At 44.3% G+C, this 14,070-nt stretch overlaps 2 protein-coding genes across 7 annotated transcripts in view; one reads left to right on the top strand and one right to left on the bottom strand.

Moving 5' to 3' along the window:
* Positions 1 to 14,070, bottom strand: part of LOC125447404 (dynein light chain Tctex-type 5-like) — a 44,126-nt gene that overhangs the window by 14,794 nt on the left and 15,262 nt on the right. The window contains exon 1 of one of the 2 annotated variants that reach the window (XM_048521728.2): positions 1,831 to 1,866. The exons of the other annotated variant lie outside the window; for it this stretch is intronic. The gene's annotated coding sequence lies outside the window, so the exon portion shown is untranslated. Of the gene's footprint in view, positions 1 to 1,830; positions 1,867 to 14,070 lie in introns of those variants that run through there. 2 annotated transcript variants of the gene reach the window in all.
* The window catches only part of LOC125447376 (dedicator of cytokinesis protein 7-like), a 157,660-nt gene continuing 156,107 nt past the window's right edge, over positions 12,518 to 14,070 (top strand). For all 5 annotated transcript variants that reach the window (XM_048521700.2, XM_048521699.2, XM_059640021.1 and 2 more), the window contains exon 1: positions 12,518 to 12,624. In XM_048521700.2, the coding sequence (XP_048377657.1) occupies positions 12,578 to 12,624 (47 nt within the window). In that variant the 5' untranslated portion in view covers positions 12,518 to 12,577. The remainder of the gene's footprint in view (positions 12,625 to 14,070) is intronic.

Here is a 14,070-nt window from a genome sequence, read left to right as displayed (position 1 = left end):
TGTCTGGAGGAGATTACAGGAGGAAGAGTGGGATTTGAAAACAAGGATAGGAATTTAAAATCAAAACATTGCTTAATGGAGACAAGATGGCATTGACAATGCTGAGATTATACCGTGGAGGTCAGAGAGATACTGCTGAAGTAGCCTTGGTGAAAGTTGCTGCAGTATGAGTTCTCGATAGTACACAGCAGGGTCATAGTGCACATGCGATGGGGCAAGGGATTGTCCTATACCCATAAACATTACAATTTCTGGGCATTTGTTCTCCATGATGAAAGTTCGAAGGGATTTACACCTTCTATTGCTGACATCTTTGAAATAGATTTCTGATCATTTGTTTGTGACAGCTGTTTGTGCACACATTGGCTGTTGTATTACCTTTTAGATCAGAAATCATACTTCTAAATTACCTCAATGGCGATAAAATGCTTTGGAAATGTCATGAAAGGTGCTACATATATGCAAATTTCTCCATCCTTGCCATTGAATGCTGTTCGTGTGATGTAGTAAAATCTTTGAATAAAAATAGACCATAAAGGCATGCCATTCTGCACATATGCTCAAATAAGGAACAAAAGAAGGTGTAGATTTCAACAGGACAGGTATAAAGAAGGCCTTGAGCTGGCAGATTTTTAAGTCCAACTCAATGACATTATGTTTGCATTGCACAGTGCTTCCTGCCTCTCATTGATTTTGTCCCACTTCTGCTGAAGGTATTAGCTCTTGTGGTAAATGCTGGGGAGGGCATTCCACTTTAGGGGCATCACAGCCTAGTTCAAACTCAAGAGCAGGTTTGGTCTCACCCAATAAATGCGTTCACACATTGTCCAGCTAAATGTCAGGGGAACAGTTCAGGCAGCGGAACCTTTCTGTGCTTCCCAGATCCAATGTGAGGCGTCTGTAACAAAATGTGGTGCTGAAATCAAATAACTCAGTGGGAAACTCTTAATGTGTTATCCTCAGGAACTGGATCTGAGAGTTCTGGCTTTACTGGGACAGAGCTCTCACAGACAGCCAGGACTGTTTTCAAATGCACTGTTGCTTCACCATAGATGCTTCAAAATACTGGAACTTCCCACCGAACAGCCCTGAATGACCAGCTACACATTACAGACTGTGGTCGTTTGAGAAAGTTCACCACTATATTAGAGCCATACAGCAGGGAAACAGACCCTTCGGCCCAACAACTCCATGCCAACCATAATCCCAAACTAAACTAGTCCCACCTGCCTGTGCTTGGCTCATATCTCTCCAAACATTTCTTATTCATGAACTTATCTAAATGTCTCTTAAATTAACTGTACCTACAACTACGACTTCCTCTGAAAGTTCATTCCACACATGAACGAATCTCTGTATAAAATCATTGACCCCGTCTCCTTTTTAAATCTTTCTCTTCTCACCTTAAAAATATGTCCCCGGTCTCAAAATGCTCTGCCCTAGGGAAAAAAACACGGCCATTCACTTTATTTATGCCAGTCATGTTTTTATAAGCATCTGTAAAGTCACCCCTCAATCTCCCACGCTCCAGTGAAAAAAGTCCCAACCCATCCAGCCTCTCCTTGTAACACAAGTGCTCTATTCCCTGCAACATTCTGGTAAGTCTCGTCCGAACCTTCTCCAGTTTAATAATATCCTTCCTGTAACAGGGTGTCCAGAACTGAATACAGTGCTCCAGAAGACAATACGACAGCTTCTACAACCACAACAGCAAGACCTATACTCGTATATTCTTAACAACGTTAGGAATGGGTAATCAATGTCCTTGCTAGCGATGCCCATGTTCCCCATATTAAAACATTTCTGAAGGTAGAATATCAAAATGTTTACCTTAGGCTCCAGAGCAAGCTGGTCAAAGCCCACCTGAGTGAATAGCGATTCCTGGAAATGATACTGAAAACACAGTTTGAGGCTTCAGTGACTGAAGTCAGCAACATGTGTCCGCCCTTTTAAGATTAATTCACTTACTTGGAGCCAGCGCCATGATGATCATGAATGTGAAGACTTGTGATAAGGTTCCAGAATGGATTGCTGTGTGGGATCCTAGTCCCAATCAGTGCTAGGCAGTGAAAGGGAGGAGGAGGAGGGGTATTGAGCTTCTTGTGAGCCCATGAGCTAGATCTTAAAAAGTAAATGTTTACTCTAAGTGTTGTTAACAACTTTAGCAATTGGAAAGCCATCCATCAGCAGCTGAACAGAATGAGACAGGAGCCTAGGTGATATCTGCGAAGTATTCAAAACACATTTAAAAGTAAATATTTAAACTTTTTGAAAGGAAAAACTTCTAAGTTATGGAGGAGTGGGGAGCAGTGTAGTTGAACAATCCAAGTTACAACATCTCATTATTCAACTAACTATGATTACAGCTCTCAGCGAAGGACAAAGCCAATGATCAGGTACTGGATTTCAGGGTCAGGTACTACGCAGAAATGAAATACTGGAACCAAGGAAATATGGTGTATTTCAATGGAAATTATACCCGCTGAGTCGCCACATCACTGTTATTTAGAGTGACATGTGTACACCTAGTGTTTTGTAATGAACTCATGCACTCAGACCTCGCCAACAATAAGTGTAAGGAAGTTCTGGGTGTCTTCATCACAAAGATTGAGAATAATTGGGCAAGTGCCTTTACCTTATAGTCTCTCCTCTCTCTGAACCCCTCTTACCCACTCGGCTAATATTCCCTCCATGCTCCCCCTTAGCTCAGCTCTGAACTCTACTTTCTTCCTAACTCTCCATGTGCTCTTCGTCATCTGAACTCATCCATGCTACCCATCTCTTGTCCTATGTCCTAAATGCCACTAAAGTGATAACTATTCTGTTTCCCTACTCCACCTTGTATGTGTTCCCCTCTTCTGTTACCCTACCTTTTCAAAACTAGCTCATCGTTCTCTCAAAAAAAAGAAACCAACCACAGTGCTCTGGGTTTGCAATCTTCAATGTCCCTTTCCTCTCCTGGATGTGATGGTGATTCCCAAATCTGTGTCTACCTTTTCCACAGTATCACGTCTGATCAGCGTTCCATTCCTCCCACACAGCAACAAATGTATCTCAAAGTCGCAATTCAAATTCCCTCCAAGTGACACCAAGTTCCATAAACCCCTCATCCCTCAGGCCATGAGGCACCATCTTTCCTCAGCCTGCAGCCTCACACCGCCCATCCTTTCTACTTGGCAGGAATCACAAGGGTAAGGGGCATGAAGTTCAAGGCAGATTTGAGAAAAAAAAACACATTTTCACTGAGAGACTGTTGAGCATCTGGAACGGAAACCTTCCAACTTACAAGGCAAGGTTGAAAGAGCTAGGTCTTTTCTCTTTAGAATGACAAGGGTGAGAGGTGACTTGATAGAGGTGTACAACATGATCAGAGGTATAGATAGAGTGGACAGCCAGAGACTTTCTCCTAGGGTGGAGGTAGCTATGACAAGGGGACACAGTTTTAAAGTGAGTGTATGTAGATGTAGGGAAAACATCGGAGGTAGGTTCTTTACTCAGAGAGTGGCCGAGGCTTGGAATGCATTGTAAGGGAGGATAGTGGAGTCGGCCTCATTTCGGGCATTTAAGCGGCTATTAGATAGGCACATGGATGATAGTATAAGGTAGGGGTGGAGGTTAGACAGACCTAGGTTTAGGGTAAAGGTTCGGCACAACATTGTAGGCTGAAGGGCCTGTACTGTGCTGTACTGTTCTATATTCTATGTTCTCTCTTAGACCCTCTACTGCCTCAGAGTTCACTGGTCCAACCTTCTTCAGTTAAACCCCGACAAAACAGAAGCTGTCATTTTTGGTCTCTTCTCCAGGTTTGAGCTTCAGATCCCAGCTTCTCTCCATCCTGAAGGCAACTGATTTCCAACATTGTGATGTCGGCATTGTGTCCATTTCACTTCAGCTGAATTTCCACGTTAACCTACTCTCTTCACCTCTGGGACGACAATTACAATCCTCTCCTGGCTCGCCTTCCACACTCATTAAACATCACCTCAACAGGGCTCTGCTATGATATCCAAGTCTCACTCATCCCTTACCTCGTCCATCCACCAACTTCAATTTCACACATATGCAGATTTCTCCAGGGAATCCTTCTCATTCTTCCCTCCACTGATCCTTCTGCATTACCGGAGTCCACATTCTGATGGTTCTGATCTTTGGTTTACCACTGGTGACTGTTCCTGGAACCCTTCGGCCTCCATACTCTGAAATCCATGACAGGATGGGAAGAAAGTCTTTTCTGGTGCTAAATTGGTCAAGAGTGTTGAGTTCACAGGAATAATGATTGCCAAAAATCTGTTCTGGTCCACCCATGTTGATGCTGTGATCAAGAAAGCAGAACAATACTTCTAGTTCCTCAGGAGGCTAAGGAAATTCAACATGTCCATAAAGATTCCCATTAATTTTTACAGATGCACCACAGAAAGCGTCCTATCTGAATTCATCAAGACTTGGTACGGGAACTGCTCTGCACAATACTGTAAGAAATTACAGAAAATTGTGGACACTGCTCAGACCATCACCGAAGACAACCTCCCATCCATTGACTCCATCTGCACTTCCCGCTTCCTTGGGAAGGCAGACAACACTATCAAAGACCCCTCCTACCCCAGTTATAATCTCATCCAACCTCTTCCATCAAGCAGAAGATACAAAAGCTTAAACACACGCACCAACAGATTCAAGAACAGCTTCTTTCTTGCTGTTATTAGACTGCTGAATGGGTCTCTCAAACTTTAAATTTAAGTTAATCTCACTCTTTGCGCACCTTCTCTGCAGCTGTAATATTGTATTCATCACTCTGTTCTATTACCTGAACGTGCTTTATATGGTATGATCTGCCTGTACTGCACGCAAAACGAAACTTTTCACTGTACTTAGGCACATGTGACAATAATAAACTAAACCAAATCATTGTTGGGTTTTGAAGCAGTTTGGTGCAAAGTTTGGTGATAAATTTGGATATGTTCAAAATGATATCAGCCTTCAACAACTGAGCATCCACAACTATCCCGGGTGGAGAATTCCAAACATATTTAACCCTCCGAGGTAAATGTTTCCACAGCACAGACCTAAATGACCAATATCTTATGCTGGGATTATATCCCTCAGTCTTACAATTCCCAGTCGGCAAAGGCTGCCTATCCCTGTAAAGCTGGTCTGGAATTTTGGAACTTTCAATGTGGATCATTCCTTATTCTTCTACACTTCAAGGTTTTCAAACTCTCCTGACGAGACAAACCACTCATCCCAGGAATCAATCCAGTGAGCCCCCTTGAAAGTGAGCTATACCTTCAGAGGTTTATTTCTCTTTGCAAAAATATGCTTCACTCATGAAGTTTGTAACAAAAACACAGGGGTGAATCTGAGCAACATGGGCTATGATGGCGTTTATGGTAGTATTGGGGTGAGAGCCCTTGCAATGCTTATCTCAACATCTTGAGCGTCTTGCTACTTCTTTTACGCTTAACCTAAATGATGAGGCAAATTTCTCTCTAGGTAGTGCTGAGTTCATAGAATCACAGAATCCCTACAGTGTGGGAACAGGCCATTCGGTCCATCAAGTCCACACCAACCCTCCAAAGAGCATCTAACTCAGCCTACACTATCCCTGTAATCCTATGTTTCCCATGGCTAATCCACCTGGCCTGCACATCTTTGGACTTTGAGAGGAAATCCACTCAGACGCAGGAAAAGTGAGCAAACTTCACACAGACGAGGCTTGAATCAAACCTGGGTCCCTGGTGCTGTGAGGCAGCAGTGCTAAGCACCGAGCCACCATACTAACCTGAGTTGACAAATAATTATAGTTTGTTAAATGCCTTGCTTCTGCCGAAACTTACCTCACTAACACTCATCTTCCTGTTTCATCAAGTGCACCAAGAAGCTTGACACCAGGAAATCTCAGTGCGGAAATCAAAGCGGGGATCTGGTGACTTCAGCTGGCTGCCAGGAGCCTCCATGTTTCTCAGCATCTCCAGACACAATCCACCAGCAGCAGCCACACCAAATCCCTGTCCTTTGGCATCCAACACCCGCCAATTTCTTACGACCGCCATGGTACCTTCGCCGATCCACTGGGAGGACACTTAGACTTGCGCTGCAGTGTGCCCCAGCAAAAGGCTGCAGCAGGAAGACTGTGCAGCAGGGACAGGCTCTGAGCTGTGGTGTTTTGGGGGAGCGAGGTCATGTTGTCTTGCTGTGCGGCACATTGAGACATCAATTGAATACCTACAGCGTTACCCAGCTGTCTCTGTGGCAAAAATTCGACATTTTAACTCAGCCGAATGGTCATATCAGCAAGTAGAGTTGGGTCTGGGGATTCCTCAGCCCAGGCAAGGACTTGGGGTCCCAGTACCATCAGTCATGGACACAGACAATGCTTAACCTAGGGATTTGCAAGGGTCAGTAGACTGCTCGGGGCCCACGACACAGTACGATTATGGCCCAGGGTGTGGGTAATAGGCAGTCCTGTCGACTTGGCTCCAACGATCAGCGAATTTGCGTATTACCAATTGGGGGCTGCAAACACAACAGTCAGGATCTGGTCAGTCATGTCTAGGGCCCTCTTGTCGAAGGCACTTGGAGGATTAGAGTTAATCCAGTTCAGGGAGTCAGTCTGCCAATTGTTCAGCAAGGCAGGCAGGGTATTGTAAAGCAGCAGGGTATCACTGCCAAAAGGAGTGGGAAGACAAGGCTGGGGGAGGGAAACGGGAGCATTTGTAGCGGTGTGGTCTGCAGTGTTTCATTTACAAATTCCTCTGGACACCAACAAGTAATTGTTTTTAAACGGTGAAAAACATTCTCTTTTTCGACACTTCCTATTAAACTGAACAACGTTACATTATAATCCTCTGCTCTGCTTTTCCCCCACTATTTAACCACTCCCTACATCACGGCCATTCATTTCCTCTCTAACTAAAAAGGCTGGTGATAGGGTGGAGGGAAATCGAGATGTGTGGCAAGACATGTCAAACATGGCAAGAGTTAGTGGGGAGAGGGGGCTAAGGGTTTATTGGCCACTGATGCCCCCCACTGGGGGTGGGCACAGAAGAGCAGGATGGCAGCATTGAGGCGTACTGTCAGGTTTCAGGGAGGACATATGGAGGTGAAGTGGTGGCTCTCCACATTGGAAGTACAGAACAAAATGAGCTGTTGGGATAGGATGAGGGGAAAGGGTACAATTACACAATTTAAAAGGCATCTGTGTGGTTACATGAGTAGGAAGGGTTTAGAGGGGTATGGGCCAAATGCTGGCAAATGGGACTTGGTGAATTTAGGATATCTGGTAGGCATGGATGAGTTGGACAGGAGCTGACTGACACCTAGTACCTGTGGGTGAGAGCTGTCTACAGCAGACCATCATGGGCTGCAGCCCGGTCCTTCACCATGCCATCAGCATCTGGTTTGCATTGTGAGCAGGAAAAGCAGACTCAATTGGTTTTGTTTGTGTTCACTTCTGGTGGTTACAAATAAAAGCTCGCGTTTGGCGTTGTCTGATTGTTTGCCTGTATGTGATATTCTCCTAACTGGATAACGAGAGGATGTGTGTCTATAGCAGGCATTAGGGACAAAGTACCTGTGAGATAGAAAAGATGTTTCGATGGGATGTAGCTATGGACAGGTGAAGTGTATGGAGTGGTGGTTAAACAGTGAGAGAATGGGGTTATATGTACAGCAGTGCGGCTTTGAGTTGCTGTGCTACATTTGCTGCGTGCTGATTTGTTCTTGGACTGGCATGTGGTTAAGTAGAGATCGCATCAAGCATTCTAGATGCCTTAGGTGTGGGGTATGTGGTTAATGAGTCATTTTTGAAAAGATATGGTGAGAAATCTTGATCAGCCTTGCACTGAGAATCCCTCCAAAAAACTCAACACAACTTCCAATGCACCAAAACAGAAAGACTCAGCCCAACGAATCTTACAGAACCTTGGGAATTAATTAAGGTGATCTCAACAAAGCCCTGTATTCTTGCAGCAAGATTTCCTTATTTTTGTATTCAAAGTCCTTGCTAAAGCTCTCATATCATTTTCATTTCCATTTGCTTGCTTTACCTTTATTTATTCTTTGATGGGGTACAGGCATTGCTGTCAGAACAACATTCGTTGTCTGTTCCTAATTCTTTTAAGTGTTAGTCTGCAGTGTTTCATTTACAAATTCCTCTGGACACCAACACGTAATTGTTTTTAAACGGTGAAAAACATTCTCTTTTTCGACACTTCCTATTAAACTGAACAATGTTATATTATAATCCTCTGCTCTGTTTTTCCCCCATTATTTAACTGCTCCCTACATCACTGCCATTAATTTCCTCTCTAACTTTGTAAAATCAGCAAGTCTGGATCTGTTAAGCCTGGTCCCTTTGAATAGGTTCTAAATAGCTTCCACCTGCCAGCCAAAAAATAGCTGATTTATTTATTCTTTCTGCTTTTGTCTTTTCACCAATCCTCCATTGATCTTAGTGTATTATGCTCAACTTCAATCTTGTCTAATAAACACAATTTGTTTTACAAAAAGATTTCATTCATAAAATTTACAACCATAATTTACACAATAGTTCAAATTTAACATTAAATAAGGTGCAAACCATGTCAGTGTTTTTCAATATGTAAGTTACTCATTACTTTTACAATTACATTTAGGTGATTAATTATCAGTTAAATGCACAGCGTAAGGTATTGTACCCAGTTTCCAGCCACTGATACGCAGCAGCTCAAAGACCATAGGCTGTGGTCATTTCCCCACTGATCCTTTATGGTGGCTACCACCAGCTTTCATATATCATCTTATCCAATACTGGTTGAAATACTGTACTCTCCTAGTTACACAATCAAAAAACAAGCTCCTTCATAGAGTCATAGAGATGTACAGCACTGAAACAGACCCTTCGGGCCAACTCATCCACACCGACCGGATATCCTAAATTAATCGAGTCCCATTTGTCAGCATTTGCCCCCACATCCATCCAAACCCTTCCTATCCATGTCCCCATCCAGATGCCTTTAAATGCTGTAATTATACCAGCCTCCACCACCTCCTCTGGCAGATCATTCCATACATGCACCACTTTCGGCATCCCTTTTAAATCTTTCCCTTCTTACCTTAAAACTATGCCCTCTAGTTCTGGACTCCCCTACCCTGGGGAAAAGCCTATTTACCCTGTCCTTGCCCCCCCCATGATTTTATAAACCTCTATGAGGTCACCCCTCAGGGTCTGAAGCTCCAGGGAAAATAGCCCCAGCCTTTTTAGCCTCTCCTTATCGTTCAAACCCTCCAACTCTGGCAACTCCTTGTAAATATTTTCTGAACCCTTTCAAGTTCAACAACATCTTTCCTATAGCAGGGAGAGCATAATTGAACACAGTATTCCAAAAGTGGCCTAAACAGTGTCCTGTACAGCCACAACAAGACCCTCCCAACTCCTATACTCAATGCACTGACCAATAAAGGCAAGCGTACCAAGCGCTTTCTTCACTATCCTGTCTACATGAGACTCCACTTTCAAGGTGCTATGAACCTGCATTCCAAGGTCCCTTTGCTCGACAACACTCTCCAGGACCTTACCATTGGGTGTGTAAGTCCTGTCCTGGTTTGCCTTTCCAAAAGATAGCACCTCACACTTATCTAACTTAAACTCGATATGCTATTCCTCAGCCCATCCGATCAAATTCCCGTGGTACTCTGAGGTAACCTTCACTGTCCACTACGCCCCCTATTTGGTGCCATCTACAAACTTACTGACCATCTCTTCTGCCTAATTATTTAACAAAATAAAATGTGTATCATATTGCTTTTCTTCATTAATTCGCAGCATTCATTGCCTGTCGCTAATTGCTGTCTTTTTGTACCAGTAGCTGTAGTATGTAGAAATTGGAACATGTTAACGGTCGTTTTGACAGGTAACGAGCAGCCGAGTCAGCAAGTCCCTGTTTAAGAATCGAGCTGCTATTTGCCTTCTGTCACAAGAGGGCGATATCTGCACGTTTTATCTCGTTCACTGCCCGTTCATTGACCTATGTGTTATTCCTGAGCTTCTTCCAGAAATGTTCATTTAAGTTCTCTCTCTGGGCTATGTGAATGTGTTATTTTTTGGTTTGCAGTTGAAGCAAATGCCTGGCCATTTCCACTGCTCAACCTCATGCTGAGGCAATGTGTTATTTGCTAATTAATGACTTTGTCTAAACTTTCATCCCAGCAGTGACTCGAACTACAGTGGTTCGAACCTGTTTCTCGCTTTGGACATCGCCCAGTTCGTTAGCTGCTCTGATGTAGATCATTCAAAAGGATGGCCGGCGACCCAAGCAGTTTATAGTTAGCCCCTTTTTTTTCTGATGCATATCTCCGCATAAATTGATCAAAGAACCTACTTCATGCACAAGCTGTTGTTAAACCACAAATGGTCCTCTCAGACTGAAATTGTGTGCATGGTTTGAATACAACCAATAGAGTCCGCACAGCGTGTATAATTGCGCAAGCCAATATAGCTTAGCCACAGTGCGAGGACGGACTTTCTGGTCATTATCAGATTTTTGTTTATTAACGTTACTGCTGTCTGTAAGAGCCTGTTCTGCACAAATTTGCTGCTTCATTTTCTACGTTAAAACAGCAACTACACTTCAAAAGCATTCCTTGTTTGCAAAGCTGTTGGGGCATCAAGTGGTCATAAAAGATACAACATGGAAACAGATCCTTTTCTATTGAAGGGTCTAGGCCCGAAACGTCAGCTTTTGTGCTGCTAAGATGCTGCTTGGCCTGCTGTGTTCATCCAGCTTCACACTTTGTTATCATGGAAACAGACCCTTCGGTCCAACTGGCCAATGCTAACCAAGTATCCTAAATTAATCTAGTCCCATTTGTCAGCATTTGGCCTATATCCCTCCAAACCCTTCCAAACATGTACCCACCCAGATGCCTTTTAAATGTTGTAATTGTACCCACCTCCACCGCTTCCTCTGGCAGCTCATTCCGTACACCCGCACCCTCTGCAAGAAAAAGTTGCTCCAAAGGTCCTTTTTAAATTTTTCCCCTCTCGCCTTCAGCCTATACCCCTCTAGTTTTTTTTGATTCCCCAGCCCAGGGAAAATACATTGCCTATTCATCCTATCCATGTCCCTCATGATATTACAAACTTCTACAAGGTCACCCCTCAGCCGCCGATGTTCCAGGGAAAATAGCCCCAGCCTCTTCAACCTCCGCCTGTAGCTTAAACCCACCTAACCTTAACATGTAAATCTTTTCTGAACCCTTTGAAGTTTCACAACATCCTTCCGATGGCAGGGAGACTGTGATTAATCGCTGATAAGAGGTTTGTTGAATGGAGTTAAATTCCAATGTTTACTCGTTTTCTTCATAGGCTGTTGTACAGAATCAAACCGCGTTTGTACAGATATAAACAAAAACAGAAATTGCTGGGAAAGCTCAGCAGGTCTGGCAGCGTCTTTGCAGAGAAATCAGAATTAACATTTCGGGTCTGGTGACCCTTCCCCAGAACTTTACTCTATAAAGGTTATTTTTTACGCATAAGGTATATTTTTGAAATAAGAACAGGACTTCAGATGATTAAAGCTCAAACAAATGGAGAAGCACAGCCACCCCCCCCCCGCCAGTTAATTTTTACTTCACTAACTCATAGGAAAACAGGTTCAGATGAGTTAGAATACAACATTGGGCCAATTCCGGGAAATGCTCATTAGCATTGCGGGGGGAAAGCGAATCAGAGCCAGACGAGATTATCAAACATACATGTTAACAAAATACGACCAAGGCCGTCTATTAAAAAAAAAGCAAGATTTGTTTAAATAATCAAGGAATGTTTATCCAGTTTATTCTTCAGAACCCTCCGCTGGATCTGAGGCGTTAACTCTACTTTGTCTGAAATAAAAACTAAAAGAACTGCGGATGCTGTAAATCAGCAACAAAAACAAAGTGGCTGGAAAAGCTCAGCACGTCTGTGGAAGGGTCACCGAAGCCGAAACTTTAACTCTGTTTTTTTCCCCCGCAGATACTGCTAGACCTGCTGAGCTTTTCCAGCAACTTTGATTTTGTTTCTCTGCAACGATGCTGCCTGACCTGTTGAGTTTTTCCAGCAATTTCTGATTTCCAGTTTCCGCAGTTTTTTGGTTCTTTTTCACGATATAAATGCAAATCCTTTAGCGTCTACTAGAGAACAGCTGGACTGGAATATGACAAAGATGGGAGGGAGAATGCACAAAGTTTGCACTTATAGATCACTCCAGACATTACTACACTTATTGTATCATCCTGTTGCAATTTCTCCCAGGTTGTCGAATCCCTGGGGCTGCCGAAGATTGCCGACTCCGAGGTCCCGGGCTGCCGGAGGCGGCCGAACTCGCCTGAGTGGCCCACGATTGCCGAGCCCTCGGGATGCCGGAGGCTCCCGAATCCGAGGTCCCGAGTCCTCTCGACCCGCCGGAAACTGCCGAAGTGTGGGAAAGGTTGAGACTGCCGGAGATTGATGAGTCCGACGTCCTCCAGCCCCGCCGGCGCCGAGTGCCGCCGGAAATTGCCGAAGCGAGGAGACGGTTGTGTCTACCGCTCGCGCTCGGGGGTTCCTGTTGGCGAGGCGATGGCCACTTCAACGGAGCGCCGCGCTTTCGCTCAGAAAATTAACCGGTGAGTACGCACGAATTGTCTCAAAAGGCAACTTTCATGCGTCAGCAGTAACTTTTATTTATATTTTGGCCGGTGGAGGGGTTATTCCGGGGGGGGGTGGGGAAGGCGCCGCCGCTGCCGCTGCTGGAAAGTCTGAAGTTTGAATTCAGTCAGTCAGTCACTGGAAAGCTTGAAAATTTACCTCAGGAGCTGAAAACAATGGGAAAAGCGACTGGGAGAGGGCCAGGCCCGGCCTGATCTGCGCTCAAGTGTTACTGGCGCAGGTGTCAAGCCGCCTCCATTTACCTGAGGTTGCCTGGTTTTGGAGGAGCCAACATCAGGAAAAAAAAACATGTTTCCGATGTTTTCTCCCCTGACGAACAAGCTTCTCCCTCTCGCTCCTTAGGTGTCTTTCTGCGTTTAGATTAATCTGTCTTCCTGTGTCCGCCCTAACCGTGAAAATCGGGTCGGGTTTTCGGCGCCCCCACCACAGAGTTTTCATGACTGAGCCCCTGCTCTACTGGCCATCACTGGGTCCACCAGAAGAGGTTCTCTGATTGACGCCGTCAGCTAGAGTGACAGTTCGGTGGAGTTTTGGTCCTCCCTTTCCCAAATGCCTTTTCTGTAACCCAACGTTAGACGAATTAGGAACAGAAGTCTTTCCTTTAGCTCCAGCATCAAGCCTCCCTCTTAACACGCAAATTTGATGGTTCAAGCCCCAATGCATGGCCCGAAAATCATCACTGGCACTCCCACTACTGAGAGAGTACTGCACTGTCAGAGGCTCCATTCTGAGAGCTGTACTGCATGGAAACTGACCCATCAGTCCTTCTTGCCCATGCCAACCAGATATCCTAAATTAATCTAGTCCCATTTGCCAGCATTTGGCCTATATCCCTCTAAACCCTTCCTATATGTATACCCATCCGGATACTTTTAAAATGTTGTAATTGTACCAGCTTCCACCACTTCCTCTGGCAACTTATTCCATACACGCACCACCTTCTGTGTGCAAAACATTGCCCCTGAGATCCCTTTTAAATCATTCCCATCTCACCTAAAACCTATGCCCTCTAGTTTGGACTCCCCCACCCCAGAGAAAAAATTTGTCTATTTACCCTATCCGTGACCCTCATGGTTTTATAAACCTTCTAGTGTTGAACCTGCCTGGCTGTTAAGATGGCAGCAAGAGCAAGGAAGTTATCCCAAGTACCCTGATCAATATTTACCTATGAATCAATATCATAAAAATAAACTTTCTGCTTATTGTCACATTGCTGTGTGCGTATTGGCTGTCACAATTCCAGCATTGCAATAGTGCCAATGTTATTAAAGTAGTCCATTATAATATAAAAATCTGTGGGACATCCTGTGGTACCTGGAGTATTGCGTGCAGTTTTGAGTGCACTGAGAAAAACGTTTACTGCCGTAGAGGGAATGCAGTGAAGGTTCAGCAGACTTGTTCTT

This window comes from Stegostoma tigrinum, chromosome 35, assembly GCF_030684315.1.
Source record: "Stegostoma tigrinum isolate sSteTig4 chromosome 35, sSteTig4.hap1, whole genome shotgun sequence".
Classification (NCBI taxonomy): Eukaryota; Metazoa; Chordata; class Chondrichthyes; order Orectolobiformes; family Stegostomatidae; genus Stegostoma; species Stegostoma tigrinum.
The sequence above is the reverse complement of the archived record's forward strand: the minus strand, read 5'-3'. Positions and strand labels throughout refer to the sequence as shown.